This window comes from Pogonomyrmex barbatus, unplaced genomic scaffold (genome assembly GCF_055798465.1).
Source record: "Pogonomyrmex barbatus isolate J1 unplaced genomic scaffold, ASM5579846v1 scaffold12, whole genome shotgun sequence".
NCBI classification, from domain to species: Eukaryota; Metazoa; Arthropoda; class Insecta; order Hymenoptera; family Formicidae; genus Pogonomyrmex; species Pogonomyrmex barbatus.
Window position 1 is genome coordinate 4,782,168 of NW_028297108.1, and position 14,782 is coordinate 4,796,949.

Genomic DNA, 14,782 nt, shown 5'->3' on the forward strand with positions numbered 1-14,782 from the left:
ATAAACTATGGAAAAATATGCTATTCGCCTTGAATATTTCTGGATATCATGAATTTATTATAACGGACCAGCACAGTGGATAATATCCATTTCGTCGATAACAAACGGATTATTTCCAATCGATTTCCGTCAATAAAAATTTGTTTTAAATATTCATTGAAGCATTAAGTAAAATCACGTGATTTTACTGACAAGAAAAATAAAAATGTATTTTTATAATAATAATATATTTCATCACCATTATGTTATAAACATGAGTATCATGCAAAATATTTCGGAACTACCGCTGAGTTTTGAATTTATGAGTTATCTTTATCACTTTAAAATTAAATTATTTTTGCCTAGAAATGTTGACTGGGCATTGAGCTTCAAGGTTTTTACATCAAACATCTTAGCACTTAAACTTGTAAATATAGATTTTGTTAAAATAAAATTCATTTAAATCAATAAAATAACGATAATTCTGAGAGAAATTCCAATATATGTAATACATGGAAAAGATCCACGGTCCACGTGGCGCACATAAAAGATTTTCAGACTATTTACATGTATATACGATATGAATATAAATTTTCTTGTAAAATATTCGAGCTATATATGTATATATTTACAATTACTTAGGTACTTCATGTATCGATATGACATATGTATATACAAACTACAAATCTTTATGTACATATAACAATTACATAGATCTGCGCGATTTTGCAATTTGAAAAACAAGAATAGTTTCTTAAAAATAATTTTTTATGTGCTGAATCTGGATCCACAAATAAGAATATTTTATCACATCAAGTTAAAAAAAAAATAGGATAGAAATTCGCTCTCCTTAAAAAAACGTTTTAAAATATTTTTAAAATTTCATAAAGTTTTAATTTTGCAAAATGCGATAAAGCCGATGTGATCTATAGAAAAAGAGCTCAAATTAATGCTTGAACATCATACTTTAATATGAAAATATACGAATTGGATCATTTATCGCAAGGTATTATTGCACCTCAGGCATATTTTGTTTTCAGAGGTCAGTTTTTAGACGCACATATCATAAAATGACGATTGGTCATTGTAGCCTACTGCCTTTTTGCACATAGTAAAAATTTCAATTAATTTACTACATAGGACTGAAGGTGTTTTTTATAATAAAAATGTTATTTTTATTCGTTTACAAGGTACAATTTTTTATTTGTATAAACAATTATTAATTAAATGATTTTTAACACTTTTTTAAAAAAACGAACTTTGTATGAAATATTTTATTGTATGAAAAAAAAATATTATACGAATAAAATATCAAACCGCTATTGAAATTTTTATTATTTACAATTGTTTCGCACATGCGAAACTGGGGACTGCATGGAGCAATCGCTCTACTTGATACTATCAAGTAGATAGTACCCATCCTTGAAAATAAAACGCACAGAGATTCGATGCCATTCGATGCCAGACATTCGATACTAATGGTAAAAGATTAAATATTTTCATATTAATGTTTAAACATTAATTTGAGCTCTTTTCGAAATCTCACATTTATTAATTTTTTTCAAAAATAATTAAAAACATGTTTTGGGATGTTTCTACCACATATTTTTCTTAAAAATTTAACGCGGGGGCATTTTTTGCGGATTTAAATTTGGCGGACAAAAACTATGAGAAAACTATAAGAAATTGTTCTTCTTTTCCAAACTGCAAAAAAAAATAAAATTTTGCAGACTTATGTTATTAGAGAATTAGAAAATATCATTTGCGTATTAGCTAATTCATAAAATATATTAAGTACACAACAGGGAATGTTTAAAACTTGAACGCGGTATACATGTTCGAGATTGCTTCTTATCGTTATATAATAATAAAAGATAAATATTCTTCATTTAAAATATCATGCAGAATACATCTGATAATCAAAGGATACACAAATGCTGCAAAAATTTATAATCAGTAGAGAATCTATGTAATCAATAGAATGAAAATAGAATGAAAATTTTGAACCTTTCTCCTTTTTCTCTTCAACGATATTTCGCTTCAGTAGTCACATTTACTAGGAATTGTATACAAGTTTCGGTATTCAATTATTTAACGCATGATCTGTCGCGGTATGAAACTTTGTCACTGTGCTATCCTCCGTTGGACCCACTTGCTAACTTCTCTGGCAAACATTTTGTAATCGTCGGTTCGATTAGTTTCCACACCTCAGCCAACTATAAACAAACGTTTGCATCAGCAATTTCCATTCGTTTGCAAATCCGATGATGTATGCGTGTGTACTCTAGCATTAAAGATATTTGCTCGATATATACGCCTAGTAGTATTGCAGGTATAAAGGGAAAATAAAGAAAAAAAATTTCTCGTATTCAAATCTCGAGGAATAATGTGCAATGACTCACCGAGACCTCTTCGGTTTGTTTGAAAAATGAATGTATTCATTAATAATATGTTCATTAAATAATGTAATTTGAATTATTGATTGTCGATCATATATTTACCTCGGAATGTCCGCGAACTTGCACGCTCACGAGACTCTGTAGAACGGTGGCGAGTATCTCTAGGTGCGCGTGAACGAGTTGTGTCTCCATGTGCAAGCAAAGCAACGAGAAGCAGTTCCTCAGCTCGACGTTGGCAATCACGGACTCCTGGGAGACCATCTTGTTCTCGAGGTATTCGACAGTGTCGGCCTGGGCATACGATAAGATCGCGTGTACTCTTCTCGAAATGAACGTACGCCGCGTTGACGTATTCGTCAACTATGACGGATTGCGTAAGGTCACAGGAAGTTACGTTTACTCTTTATAAGAGAATCTTCGCGATTTCTCAGGTTGTGCTACTGCAAACTACCGGCAAGTAATTATACAACATGATTGCCGATTATAATCTGCGCGGAAATTACCAGCTAATAAATTTTAAGTGAGCACGTACATCAGTACCGCGAATAACGCCTTGCATCTGCCGCTTCTTGAGAGACAGCATCGTCGACAGGGCGCGTTGATGATCGGCGCTGACACCTCGTTCGTGTCTCTCGCACAACATTCTGTGCGCGACTAAAATATCGAGTAGAAGATTCAGCCTTTCGCAAACCGTAGTCTCCTCTCTGACCGCTTGTTGGAGCGCTCTAGTCGATAGCAGGTTAAATTCTCTAAAATGTTTAGGTCCATTTATTTCATATCTTATCTCGTTTAAGCGCAAAGCGATCGCGAGAGATTAAATTCCTCTAAAGTATAAAAAACGAAAATAAAGGGGAGGATTGTATCGTATAGCACGCAACGATAACGTAAAAAATTTCAAGTATTTTCGTGTTATCAATACTCTTCTTAAAATGAAAAAAAATAACGATTACATCACACAAGGACAAGTATCGTAAAATCTCAAGAGCTTTCCTTATCGATATCGGATTCTTACTTCGAGATTACGTGAAAGCCTTTTTTCATATCTTGCCAAAGACTAGAACCTCCGGTGATCCAGGTACCGGTGCCGTGCTGTTCCGCAGCCAAAGTGCTCAACTGATTGCCAAGCTCGGCCATGTCCACCGCATAATTATGCGATCTGATTGCCAAGCTGTCGGCGATGTGCTTCAGTCGGGAGATCCCGAGGAGTATCACTCGTATCTGATCGCGACTGTTCGCAAATTCGGTCAGCGTCTCTGGTGGCATCAGCTCCTTCGCCCTTGACGACAGCTCGGACGTGGCGAATTCGTCAGGCACACGCCTGAACACTTCGCGGATCTTGTGTTGCGTCTCGTCGCCGGTGTACGTGAAGAAGAACTGGACGATCGGATCGTCGCTGACCACTGGGTGACGAGCGATCAACGTGAGAAACCGTAGGAGAGAACGTCGCCTCTCTTCGAGAAATTGTGAATCCGCTGCAACGGGAAATAAAGAAATGTATTTCCCAAGAATATTTTCCATAATATATTATAAAACTGTAATAATATACTATACGATAAATAATAAATATACGATTGTTTACATTCCTATAATGAACTGTAAAACTGTAAAACTATATAACTTTTTGTGCTTGTGTTAACAATTATATGTGTGTGCGCGTGCGCGCGCGCGCTCATGTGTATGTGTGTATTTACCTCCTACGATTTTTTTCGGTGGTAACTTGGGAATCAATCTATAAGGAAACCGAGCCAGAAGTAGATCATATAATGACACGAAGTCATTGTAACGCCTGTAGACCACAGAATTGAACCTCTAGAAACATAAAATTTATCCGTGTAAGCTTACGTTTTCCGTTATGATGTATAAGAGAATCCGGACAACGTAGTTTTATTAAAGCAATCTGAATAATAATATCATTTTGTCGTACGTGGACAGAACTCGGATAATACCTTGCTGGTGATTTGATACTCCACATGCTTCAAAAAGATGCCCTTCTTCTCGGGAACAAGATTGACCTCAATAGTGTCCAGATTACAGATGTCCGAGTAGGTGTGACTCAACTTTGCGGGATTGCCTCGATGTAGCCTCTGCGCCAGAAGCGTCACTTCCGACAGATCTCCCAGAGCGGGGACGGGTAATTCTGCGAATAAGAAGATCCTCTCGAGTGAAGGATGCATTTTCTGATAATTGCCGGCTGGTCACATTTAATAAAGATGACAGTTGTACGATTACTTAGTAGCAATAAAATTTGATTGATATATATTAAGTTTAACGAATTAAATTCTTCTCGAGTACTGCGGGATGGGAATACTGCAAGTGTTTCTTGGCTTTGAGAACACGCCCCCTTGAACTTGAATATCGTCATATACTTTTTAGATCTTTGTAATATTAAAAATCTATTTTTATTTTACATATTTATCCTTTAAGCGAAATTTATTCAAAGTGATTTAACGAAACAAAAGTTTAATATATGAAATAGATTGAAAATAATACTCTTTCAAGAATATTTTTATCAATATTTTGGTTTATCTCGTTTTGATTATCTTTGCCTCTTCTTTTTAAATATTACAAGTGTGCTAATGTTTGCCATTATTCCTGCCTTTGTGTTGTGTGTGAATAGATATAATCAGTATTAAAGCTGATAATTCAACAACTCCTTCGACCTCGATATCATCGAGTAAAATCCGTTTCTTTTCGCAGTGCCGTTACTACCTTAACAGATAAAAACGAAATTGTGGTAATGAATGAAACAATCATCCAAGAGAAAAAAAAGATAACTGTGTCTTCTCTTTCTGTATTTTTCTCGTTCTACTTCGTCTATCTCAGTCCGAAGCGAGATCTCGCGGTATTGTAATTCCTATGAGACGTGGCAAATAATCTTCGTCATTGCAACCTCGATAACGAAGGAGTCTTCTGACCTCAGCTAATACTTAGCTACGTACAACTACGCTTGTTATGTTCCCACAGTTTTACCATTCACCACTCGACTTTCATAAAGCCGCCTTCACTTCTTGCATTTGTAATTCAACATTGTGTGGGATTAACTAACGCGGATGGGATACGATATGCAGGGAATCGCGTCACTGTTGAAAAAAAAAAAAAACGAAAGAAACGTAAAGCGTGAGCTTTCACTAATGATACGACACGACTTGCTCGGACTCCAGCCATTCAGTGTATGTCTCTTTTTTCGCGCCCCCGTTTAGTTATGCCAGGACCACCAATGTCCCCACACTCAGGGATATCAATTTATCAGTTCCTATAATTGTATAACAAGAGTGATCATATTGTGCGATTTCAAAACAAGGACAGGTCATAAATGATTATTTTCGCACTAAGCTAAATTTTCATTTCGTCGTGCGAAAAAATGTAAAAATCTCTGGAAAGAGATTGTGTACGCGTAATCTCAACAAAATATAATTCATAATAAACACCAATTTTTATGAAACAATTCTTTTTACAGATGAAAGAGGAATCTAAGCGAGAGATAATCTAATAACTTATTCATATGATGAAACGTATGAAATAATGTAGTTATAATTTAAAGAATTCGTTTTGTTATTATCAAATGAAAAATACGTTACGCAGCACAGTGATCCACACACGTAATTTTAATGAAAAGTTGCAGTACGTTTTCTCGAGTTGCGACAGTACGAAACTTTCTAACGATAAGCAAAACGGTAATGATTTTGCTGGTCAATGACTCCGGTAAACGCCTACTGGTCTCTTGATATGCCGCTAAAGCACGTTCGCGCATTATCTAAACACCTGTCCGATAATAGACTTATTCAAGACCTACTTTCATCGCAGTCTATATACGGATTGTGTTAACGGCACGGAAGACTGTCTGTATGTATATGGCTTCTCTTGTTTGCGAAGCAAATTACTTAAGCTATAAAAGAGGTACCGTAAGAGAATCGCTGCAAAAAAATCCAAGGCAAGTTCAACACGAATATTTAATTCTTATCCACACACAACACGAGATGTTCGCTACTCGCGATTTTTTCCACCGCAATTATCGTCTATTTGTGTTTATTATCCAAAAACATAACGAAAGTAACCAAGTTTTATCTTATTTATAAAAATGTAAAAAATAGTTTTTTATCAAAACGTATTCTTAAAAATAAAGTCTTTATACTTACTTAGTCTTGTAATAAAATATTATATATATAAAATATTATATTCTCATATAAAAAAGTAGAAAAAATAAAAACTAAAAAAATAAATAAATATAATAAATATTCTCATCCATACAACCTGTCATCGAATGAAATAGTGTATCTACCGAGTTGAAAATTTTTTTGTTCCTCTGGAGATACGTAGGCGACATATATTATGTATAACATTTTATGTAACAAATTAGAATAATTTAAGTTTAATTATAATTTGTTAATTTAAATTTGACTAACCTTGGGATTCGGAGATTTCCAGCAGTTTGTCGCTCGGTTGCTTTCCTTGCTGAGCAAAGGCGACAAGAGCGAGACCCTTGTAAAGTCCGCTTCTCGTAAGATAACCCGTCTTGCTGTCTACTAGCTTCCATATCTAAGGAAAGATAGATGAAGAATGTTTTTTAAAGGATCGTTTCTAGCACATCCTAATGCTATAGATATCGCGAAATCAAAACTAATGAATTAATTTTAATAATTTGATCTGAAAATAAAGCAATTATTGGAAATATGATTCCTTTAGAAATCACAAGTAATCACACACACACACACACACACACACACACACACACACACACACACACACACACACACACACACACACACACACACATATATATATATATCAATAAAAAAAAGAAGATACTTGAAAAAACGTTCGCAATAAAATTATACACGCTGCACCTTGTGCCCGAGTAACGGGCAGCGCGGCGGTGAATTCTCTGTGAGAGAAGCCTAAGGATTAGGCCATAAATGAAAGTAACTGCATTCCGGGGATTTTTCTACCTTGCCGCACCATTCCACCTCTACTTCCATCCTCACTCGCATCTCACCTTCTCGCTATTCCCCCGTATTGCTTCTTCTCTCCTTATCATCGCGTTTCTTCCCTCACCCTCCTGCTCAAAGAAACCACTGAGCGGAAGACGTGAGTGCACGCGGACTCACACTGAATACAAAAGTGCATCCAGAAGCTTAAATGTAGAGGAAGAAAAAGACCTACTACTCCTCTTTCCTCCCTTTATAATTTGATTATTATAATTATTACAATTTATGGACATACGTGCGCATAAGAAATTAAATTTTACGTCTCTGTAATCATGTCATCTTTCTTTATCTTTAGAAAGATATAATTATACATATTTCTAATAATAAATTTAAATTGATGTAAATATGCGTGACTTTATATTTGAGCTTTGAACGAGAGATACACTTACAGCGAAATGATTGATGCTTTGTAGGAGAAACAAAAAAGATATGAGTATGGAAAGTGCGGTTGAAAAGAGTAGGCCGACTACGCCATTGCGGGCACCCTCGCTTTCTCATTGCTCTCTCGAGCATTGTTAAATCTTAATCGCCGATCAAGTTCAAGCCAGGAGGAAAACTTGAAACAATACTAGATTTCTCATTCTGATTACGTATGCGAATCACGAGTAAACAACGAGAATCGACGAGCCGTTTTGCATCAGGCGGGCATGTCTCTTCTTCTTGCACGCACGAGTGCGTGTTTTGTTCGTCGGAAGAATATGATAAAGCTCGTAGATAATGAGGAATAAATGAGGAAGAGATCGAGATGGAGACATCGGCGAGAAGAGGTGGAGGAGATGCTTACAGAAAGAATTTTTCGCAAAAAAGAATATATATTCATGAAGCGAGCCGAACGAAAAAAGCGAGAGAACGAAGAAAGAGTCTCGTCTATTTGACGTAACGTGCACGCCGGTATGCGCAAATTAGTTTTAATGCGCCGTCTAAACAGGTTTATGATGGCGAAGAGAGCGATATCGCGTCGAGAGAGCGCCTTATCTCATGTGCGAGACATTATGTTTCGCGCGCTTTGGAACACGCGTGAATATAAGCGCGAGATCTTATCGTTATTAATCGCAATACGATAAGATCCGAAAATGGAGGAAAAAAAAAAAATAACAGCGCCCGTACAATATCGAGCGAATATCTTTGCGCGATCACCGGAAGGGGGAGGGGGGTTGCATAACTCGTTACCTCGTTACAAGTCCGCGAATCATTCGTGGGTTGTATCTAATCAGCGTTGATTAATGTCATTGACACACAACGTAACGAAATCACTTACGCCGATTTCGAGGAGTACCACGCGCGTATTCGCGCGAAGGATATTTTTAGACGAGGGAGAGACGAGGGCGAAACACTAGCGAGAACGTGGGAGTGGGCTGACATTCGCTACAGTCGATACAGTTCGATGCAACATCGCGCACGGGTACAGAAGCGGATGTGACGTTCGGTGTGAGGACGCACGTGAACGCCAGGCCCCGCCTGTGTAACGAGAGCCCGCGTGTGTGCCCGGCTCGTCACGCAACGTCTCTAAGCGAGATAATTATGCCCCTGAATCGGCCGGTGCAACTCATTATCATCTCCCATTTGCGAGCCCGAGGCGTGTAATCTGAAAAGACGATGCTCAAACATCCCGTCGCGAGTTGTAACACGACGGCGACACAATCGAAGCCACACATGTCGCGCCTCGTTTTAAAGACGTTTACTCTCGCGGTGCTGCTCGACGTGGAAGAGACAATTATTTTACGATTGAACGATCGTTCAGCTGTTAACGATCAATCGCACGAATTACTTCGAGGATGACCGCCGAGAAAAGTACGGGAAATGTATTCGCGTCGAAATAACGCGTGTTTTAGAGTTTTTCGATATAAAAGTACCGCACACATTGCGTGCCAATGCGGAAGACGGCAATCAAATGATTTCACCTAGCAGGAAGACGACTCGCGTACCAGCTGCTGTTTTGAACGTTGGAAATGGATATTAAAGTATGCCTGCGGAAGTATCGGGCGTATTTTAATCTATCGCACTTAATTGAGAGGCAGCGTAAAATTATATAGTTTCAGAGTAAATCAGCTTCGCAAAAGAGTTTGAAACGAGATATGACTTTATCATGTTTTCTTCCTTTTGCTTCTCTTTTTTTCATATATATATATATAAAGAAATGGAGTGCAGACTAATCTGACAAGTTTTGCACAAACTCTGCAATAGTAGTAAAAAAAAATTAAAACAAAATTTTTATTTAAATTATTACGGAAAAAAATTCGTCTATATGTTTTACTATAACTGTATTTAATTTTAATTTTAATGACGGATTGTTTCTTTATAAATTTATAAATCTTGAGACACCCTATAGCTAAAAGGATTGCTATTCTACTCGCAACACCTCGGCGCGGCCCTGCGTAATGCTATTTTGATTGTGTTGTTAGCACAATGAACGAGAGACGGACACGGCGAATGACGTCGCGATGCGACGTGACATTTCTGGGCAGAATCGCATTAACTTTTTCGCGAAATTTTTGCAAAACTGATTTCCAATTTGCGCTATCAAGTTTCTCAAAGCTATCGTACATATCTAAAAATATTAACCAGTTAACATTTCGATAAAAACTCATGAAATTTTAATTCGATGAAATTTTACATAATCTACATCCAGAAATGTAAATATGTAAACTCCAAGAAAATACAAGCGGAAACTAAACTCATATTTCTTTACGCAGTTCCGAGCGAATTACGCTAACGGAAGTTAAAGTCGGACTTAATTTGTTAAGATTACTTAATGCTAGCGGACGTTGGCATTTCGCATGAGGCCAGTCCAAGTTCACTTCATCTTATATTCGTCGAGAAATTTGTCGCCGAGAAATGTTTTATGCAATAGAAATCGCATGCATATTTTGATTTTGCGCCGTCAAAGTCAGTATTTTTCCGAGGATTAATGCTATTCAGGCGCGATAAGACCCAGGAACTTTCCGCAAAATCGCGCGTGAATTCTGAGCGTGCGATGGAATAAACGTGTATAATAAATAAAAGGTGAGTAGACCAATCGCAAACATGCTGGAACGCGTTTATGACGTCGTTCAGCATAGCAGACTGCACATGACGGTACGGTTGACCCTGCCACGTAATCTTGCATCATTATGAAGGGGCGTTCATGCGCGCTATCATCGCCGGGCGTGCTGTTAAAGATGATAAGGTGCCATTGATACAGGCGCCTGGAATATTTTAATCATTTTTACGAAAACATTTGCCGCGCGTAATTGACGACTTTCGCAGGAGTGAACGGCGAACGGGCCGAACGAAAAAGCGGAACAGGAATGAACCCGAACTGCAAGCGAGATAACGACGTGGATGGTACCGGCGCAACCGGTTCGCGTCATCGGAATGGAATTACGTAACGTGGAAGTTAGAGAATAACTGCCTGAAAAATATTTCTTTCGCTCGCGTTTCGTCATATTTCCGTCTCCTCAATTCTGCTTCGGATTTGAAGAAATATTACCGAGCGGGGTAATTATTGAATAAAACTAGATAGCACGATGCTTAAGACGATGATGAAATCGCAAATGACGATAACATTACGAAGCACGATACGAATATGAGTAATGACTTATAAGGAAAAGCGTTTAGAAAAAAGTCTCTCGGTTCGCTGCAATTTCTCATTCGCGCGTTCAGCGAAGTCAGATTTAATCATATGTATACACACGCGCTAAAATAAAAATACCAATAATATCGGTAATAGTTGGAAATAGCAATTTGCTCATCTTAATCTTAAATGACACGCGCAGAGCCGTGAAGATTTTTCTCGATGGAGTAAGCGCGTCGCATTAAACAATCGAAATGATCGGTAACACGAGAAGTGAATTCGTCATAGATCCAGCAAATTATCTTGTCAGTCGCAATGAGGTCCACACGTTCCTAGACGTGACGAGTTTCTCCGCGACGTAAATCGCGAGAAGGAAAACGTTAAGCGCCTTAACGGGATTTAACCGATTATGGGGAAGAGAGGGGGGGGAGAGAGGAATCATTATAAGGCTGAAATTAAATCCTTTCCGACGCTCGAATAAATGACAATCGCTCGCGCGAATTTCTTCACTCCTGAGGCGGTATTCAAAGTTCGACGCAAGCATCGCTCTTAATATTATACAAAATTGTGACATGAATGACGTTTTTCCTCCTTTACGATTCCTTGATTATATTATCTGACACATTCACGATGTACCATCGTGCTCATGGAACTGTGACGCATGTATTTATAATTAAATTGCTTGGTTATTATTCCAGATAGAAAGTCGAATAAGGATGACCGGATTATTAAATTTTCATGTTCGTCGCGCACTAATTTCAAGAGCGGTGAAAAGTCGCCAGAGAAAATCTTCATCATACAAGAACGAGCAATAATTATCTGATCGTTTGCGGTGAGCAGTCAGTTATTTCGATACCCCTGGTTTAATTCAAAATAAAATATATAAAATTAATCAATTAAGACTATTCGCTTATTTAATACGGAGATCGAAAATCAGTTATCCTGGTAACTTCTGGTTAAAGAATTACAATATAATCCCAGTCTAACTTAACTAATTATAACTGTTCGTTTACTCGAGTGATAATCGAGATCGATAAAGGTCACGTAACAAAGTACAAAGACTGGATCATCGCGATATCTACTCGATATGTACAAAGTATGAATTTGAATAGCTGTAAATGTTTCATGTGCGATCGCAAACATAACACAAGTAAATTCCTCTTGGGAAAGATCGGGCGGTATGCTAGAAATTGAAACCCGTGAGAGTACCGTCCGTTCAAACTCGCTATCGGATTTACTCCACGGCGTAATGTATTTCTTTGTAGCAGTCCGACGGAACGCCTGCTTCCGTTCTTACTCAGCCCCATCTTCTTCATTTATTTCTTGATGGATTCGCAAGATGAGAAAATAAATAAGATCTTCGCCGCAATCAGTAAAGGGAGCATTGCCTTGTGCGAACCTCTCGAAAGCGAAATTGATCGACTCCATAAAATAAGAAGAAGAGAAAACCAATGAAATTACGAATTAAAATCGTGTGCTCGTGGTAGTAAATTGTTAAGAAATTTATAGAAAATAGAGTTGATCACAATTCGATTCTGAATATCGATCATACAATTTTTTTTCTAAGGCGGAAATGTGAAAAATAAAATTTTTTTCCATTATCTTCAATATTAAAAAATTTTCATTTTTCACGTTTTCGCTTTAGGGAAAAAGTTACACGTTAATATTCAAAATTTGAATTGTGATCAACATTTCTTATAAATTTCTTAATTTTAATACCAAAGTACTTACACATTTGTCTATACTTCAAGTAATTATTTATTCATTGTTGTAATTAAAATTACTACGATTTCAACTGAGTGCAGTTTATTGGATCATTCAAATCGTATTTGGATTACACTTTAACATCTCTTCACTCACCGGAAGTGTTATCAGTGAAGAAACTTCCTCTATACGATTTCGTGTATTAAAAATAACCCTCAACAAAAAAAATAAAAGATAAGATAAATAAGGAGACGAGAGACGATAGAAAATGGAATATACAAAACCAAGATAATCTGGATCGTACCTGATTGACGACGGAACCGCTTAGCTGCGACTTGACGAGGAGGGATCTGAATACCTCGAGCTTCACGTTTCCGCTGATGGGTGAGCAGACCTTCTCGTAGACTTCTCTGTAGAACGCCGGTATAGAGCCTGGGATTCGTGCAGGAGAGAAACACGTGAGAAAGAGAGAAAGAGAGAGAAGGAGACAGGTCTCCTCGACGGCTATAACGAGGCCTTCGAGAGCGGCGTCCGCTCTATTCGCGACCGCTCTCGTCGGTCGCGCGTGACGAAACGCAAAGTAGGTACGTGCACGCGTTTCGTATCGTCCCGCGAACGAGCGTGCTTTTGTTAAAGGGAGTGACTTTCTCCATGTTTCTTGCGAGAAACCGTTCCTCGCGGAAATGCAGCTACGCTGAACTTTTTTCCCTACTAGCTACGTTCGCTGTCCCGAATTTGTCTACGTGTAATATGCTATAAGGTGAAACTATGTCAGTAAAACCTTTGGCATATGATTCACGTGGAATTGTTTTCGAAGTGCTAATTTATCATGAATCGATCTATGTAATTGGTTAAATCAGTCAAATTGAGTCTTTGAGACTGAATGATATTCGTAAATTAAATTTTAAGTAATATGCTGTTCAGGCAGTTTTTGATTGATTCTTCAATAATTTTAATTCTTCGGTAAGATTCCATGTCAAGAAGAATAAATAAAATTTCAAGGTGAAGCAATTATGAAACATCTCGGGTTATTAGCTCGTATTAACGTAGACATGCGAAAATCGAATCTCAGTTTCTCTTTAACGCCAGCAAGTTTCGATATTTCAATCCTGCGATTTAATCGATTCGCGTTTGCGGAAAGCATATCGAAATCACTTCATTAAAATCGGTGAATTCACCCTTGTTTCGCAAATTTGTTAACGTTACGAAAATCAGATGGACTCAAGCGCACGCAACCGTTGTTACCGTTATCATCATCGGGCAGCATCGGCCGCGTGTACGCGATTATATCGCGGATGTCAAGGTGTCCTAAAGATCAGCTGATTATCTGACGAGCGCATCCCGGACACGCGAACTTCGGAGTGGGAAAAAAAGAGAGAGAGAGAGAGAGAGAGAGAGAGAGAGAGAGAGAGGGAGAGGGAGAGGGAGAGAGGGGAAGGAAGCTTCATCTCTCGAGACTCGTTCTCGGCGAGCGGAAAGCAAACAAGAGACGTCCGCCCGATTTGTCCCGTATTTTCATTGCGCTCGCATTGATAAGAAGATCGGGACATCCGGGGGGAAGAGACAGAGAGAAGGGAGCGACCGCGTTTTCGCGAGCCAACGACGACGCGACGCAGCGCGACGCGACGACAATCGACCGACGAGAAAACCGGTTGACCTCGTGAGGGACCTTGTCATGGAGGTTGTTACGGGGCTCTCGGAGAAGCTCATCATTTACCGAACGACAGATCGGTCGACGCCATGTTGGATCATCCGTGGATCATCCGTAGATCATCCGTGCTGGACCCGTGCGGTGAATGAAGAAGAGAAAAAGAGAGAGAGAGAGAAAAAGACAGAATCAATCGTCGTCGACAAGCATCGATAGTTGATGATATCACGACGATCGCACGAAGAACACTTCAAGAATTCGGTACTCCGATCTCGCTGCCGGACCGCGCGCACTCGCGGCACTTCGCGAGCGTACGGCGTTACGACACGTCAACAATAAGGATGACAACGCGACGAGAAACGCCAACCCACTACACGCTGTCGCCGCACGGCGGAAGACTGACAACGGGATACCGCCGATCCTCGTGTTCGTGCTCGTGCGATCGCGGCGTCTCGCCGCGGTACCCGCGCGAAGCGACGAACGGAGCCGGATGGAAGCGTGCCGTGGTGTTTAC

The 14,782-nt window shown here is 38.7% G+C and overlaps 1 protein-coding gene across 3 annotated transcripts; it reads right to left on the minus strand.

Annotated features, from left to right (window-relative positions):
* Positions 1-208: 208 nt before the first annotated feature.
* On the minus strand, positions 209-14,695 carry LOC105430893 (sorting nexin-8). Of its 3 annotated transcripts, XR_016138069.1 has the most exons (10): positions 14,338-14,695; positions 12,925-13,052; positions 6,782-6,914; positions 4,325-4,515; positions 4,070-4,187; positions 3,391-3,850; positions 2,911-3,127; positions 2,481-2,669; positions 1,987-2,195; positions 209-1,683 (listed from the first exon to the last, which is right to left on the minus strand). XR_016138069.1 is itself a non-coding variant. In XM_011644664.3 (9 exons), exons 1-9 carry the CDS (start codon positions 14,360-14,362, stop codon positions 2,112-2,114), a joined length of 1,545 nt encoding a protein of 514 aa, XP_011642966.2. In that variant the 5' UTR covers positions 14,363-14,695; the 3' UTR covers positions 209-2,111. The 3 variants fall into 3 exon arrangements, 2 of the variants coding, with proteins under 2 accessions (XP_011642966.2, XP_011642967.2); XM_011644664.3 differs by having other exon boundaries at positions 209-2,195; XM_011644665.3 differs by lacking the exon at positions 14,338-14,695 and adding an exon at positions 13,866-14,326 and having other exon boundaries at positions 209-2,195.
* Between the last annotated feature and the right edge of the window lie 87 nt (positions 14,696-14,782).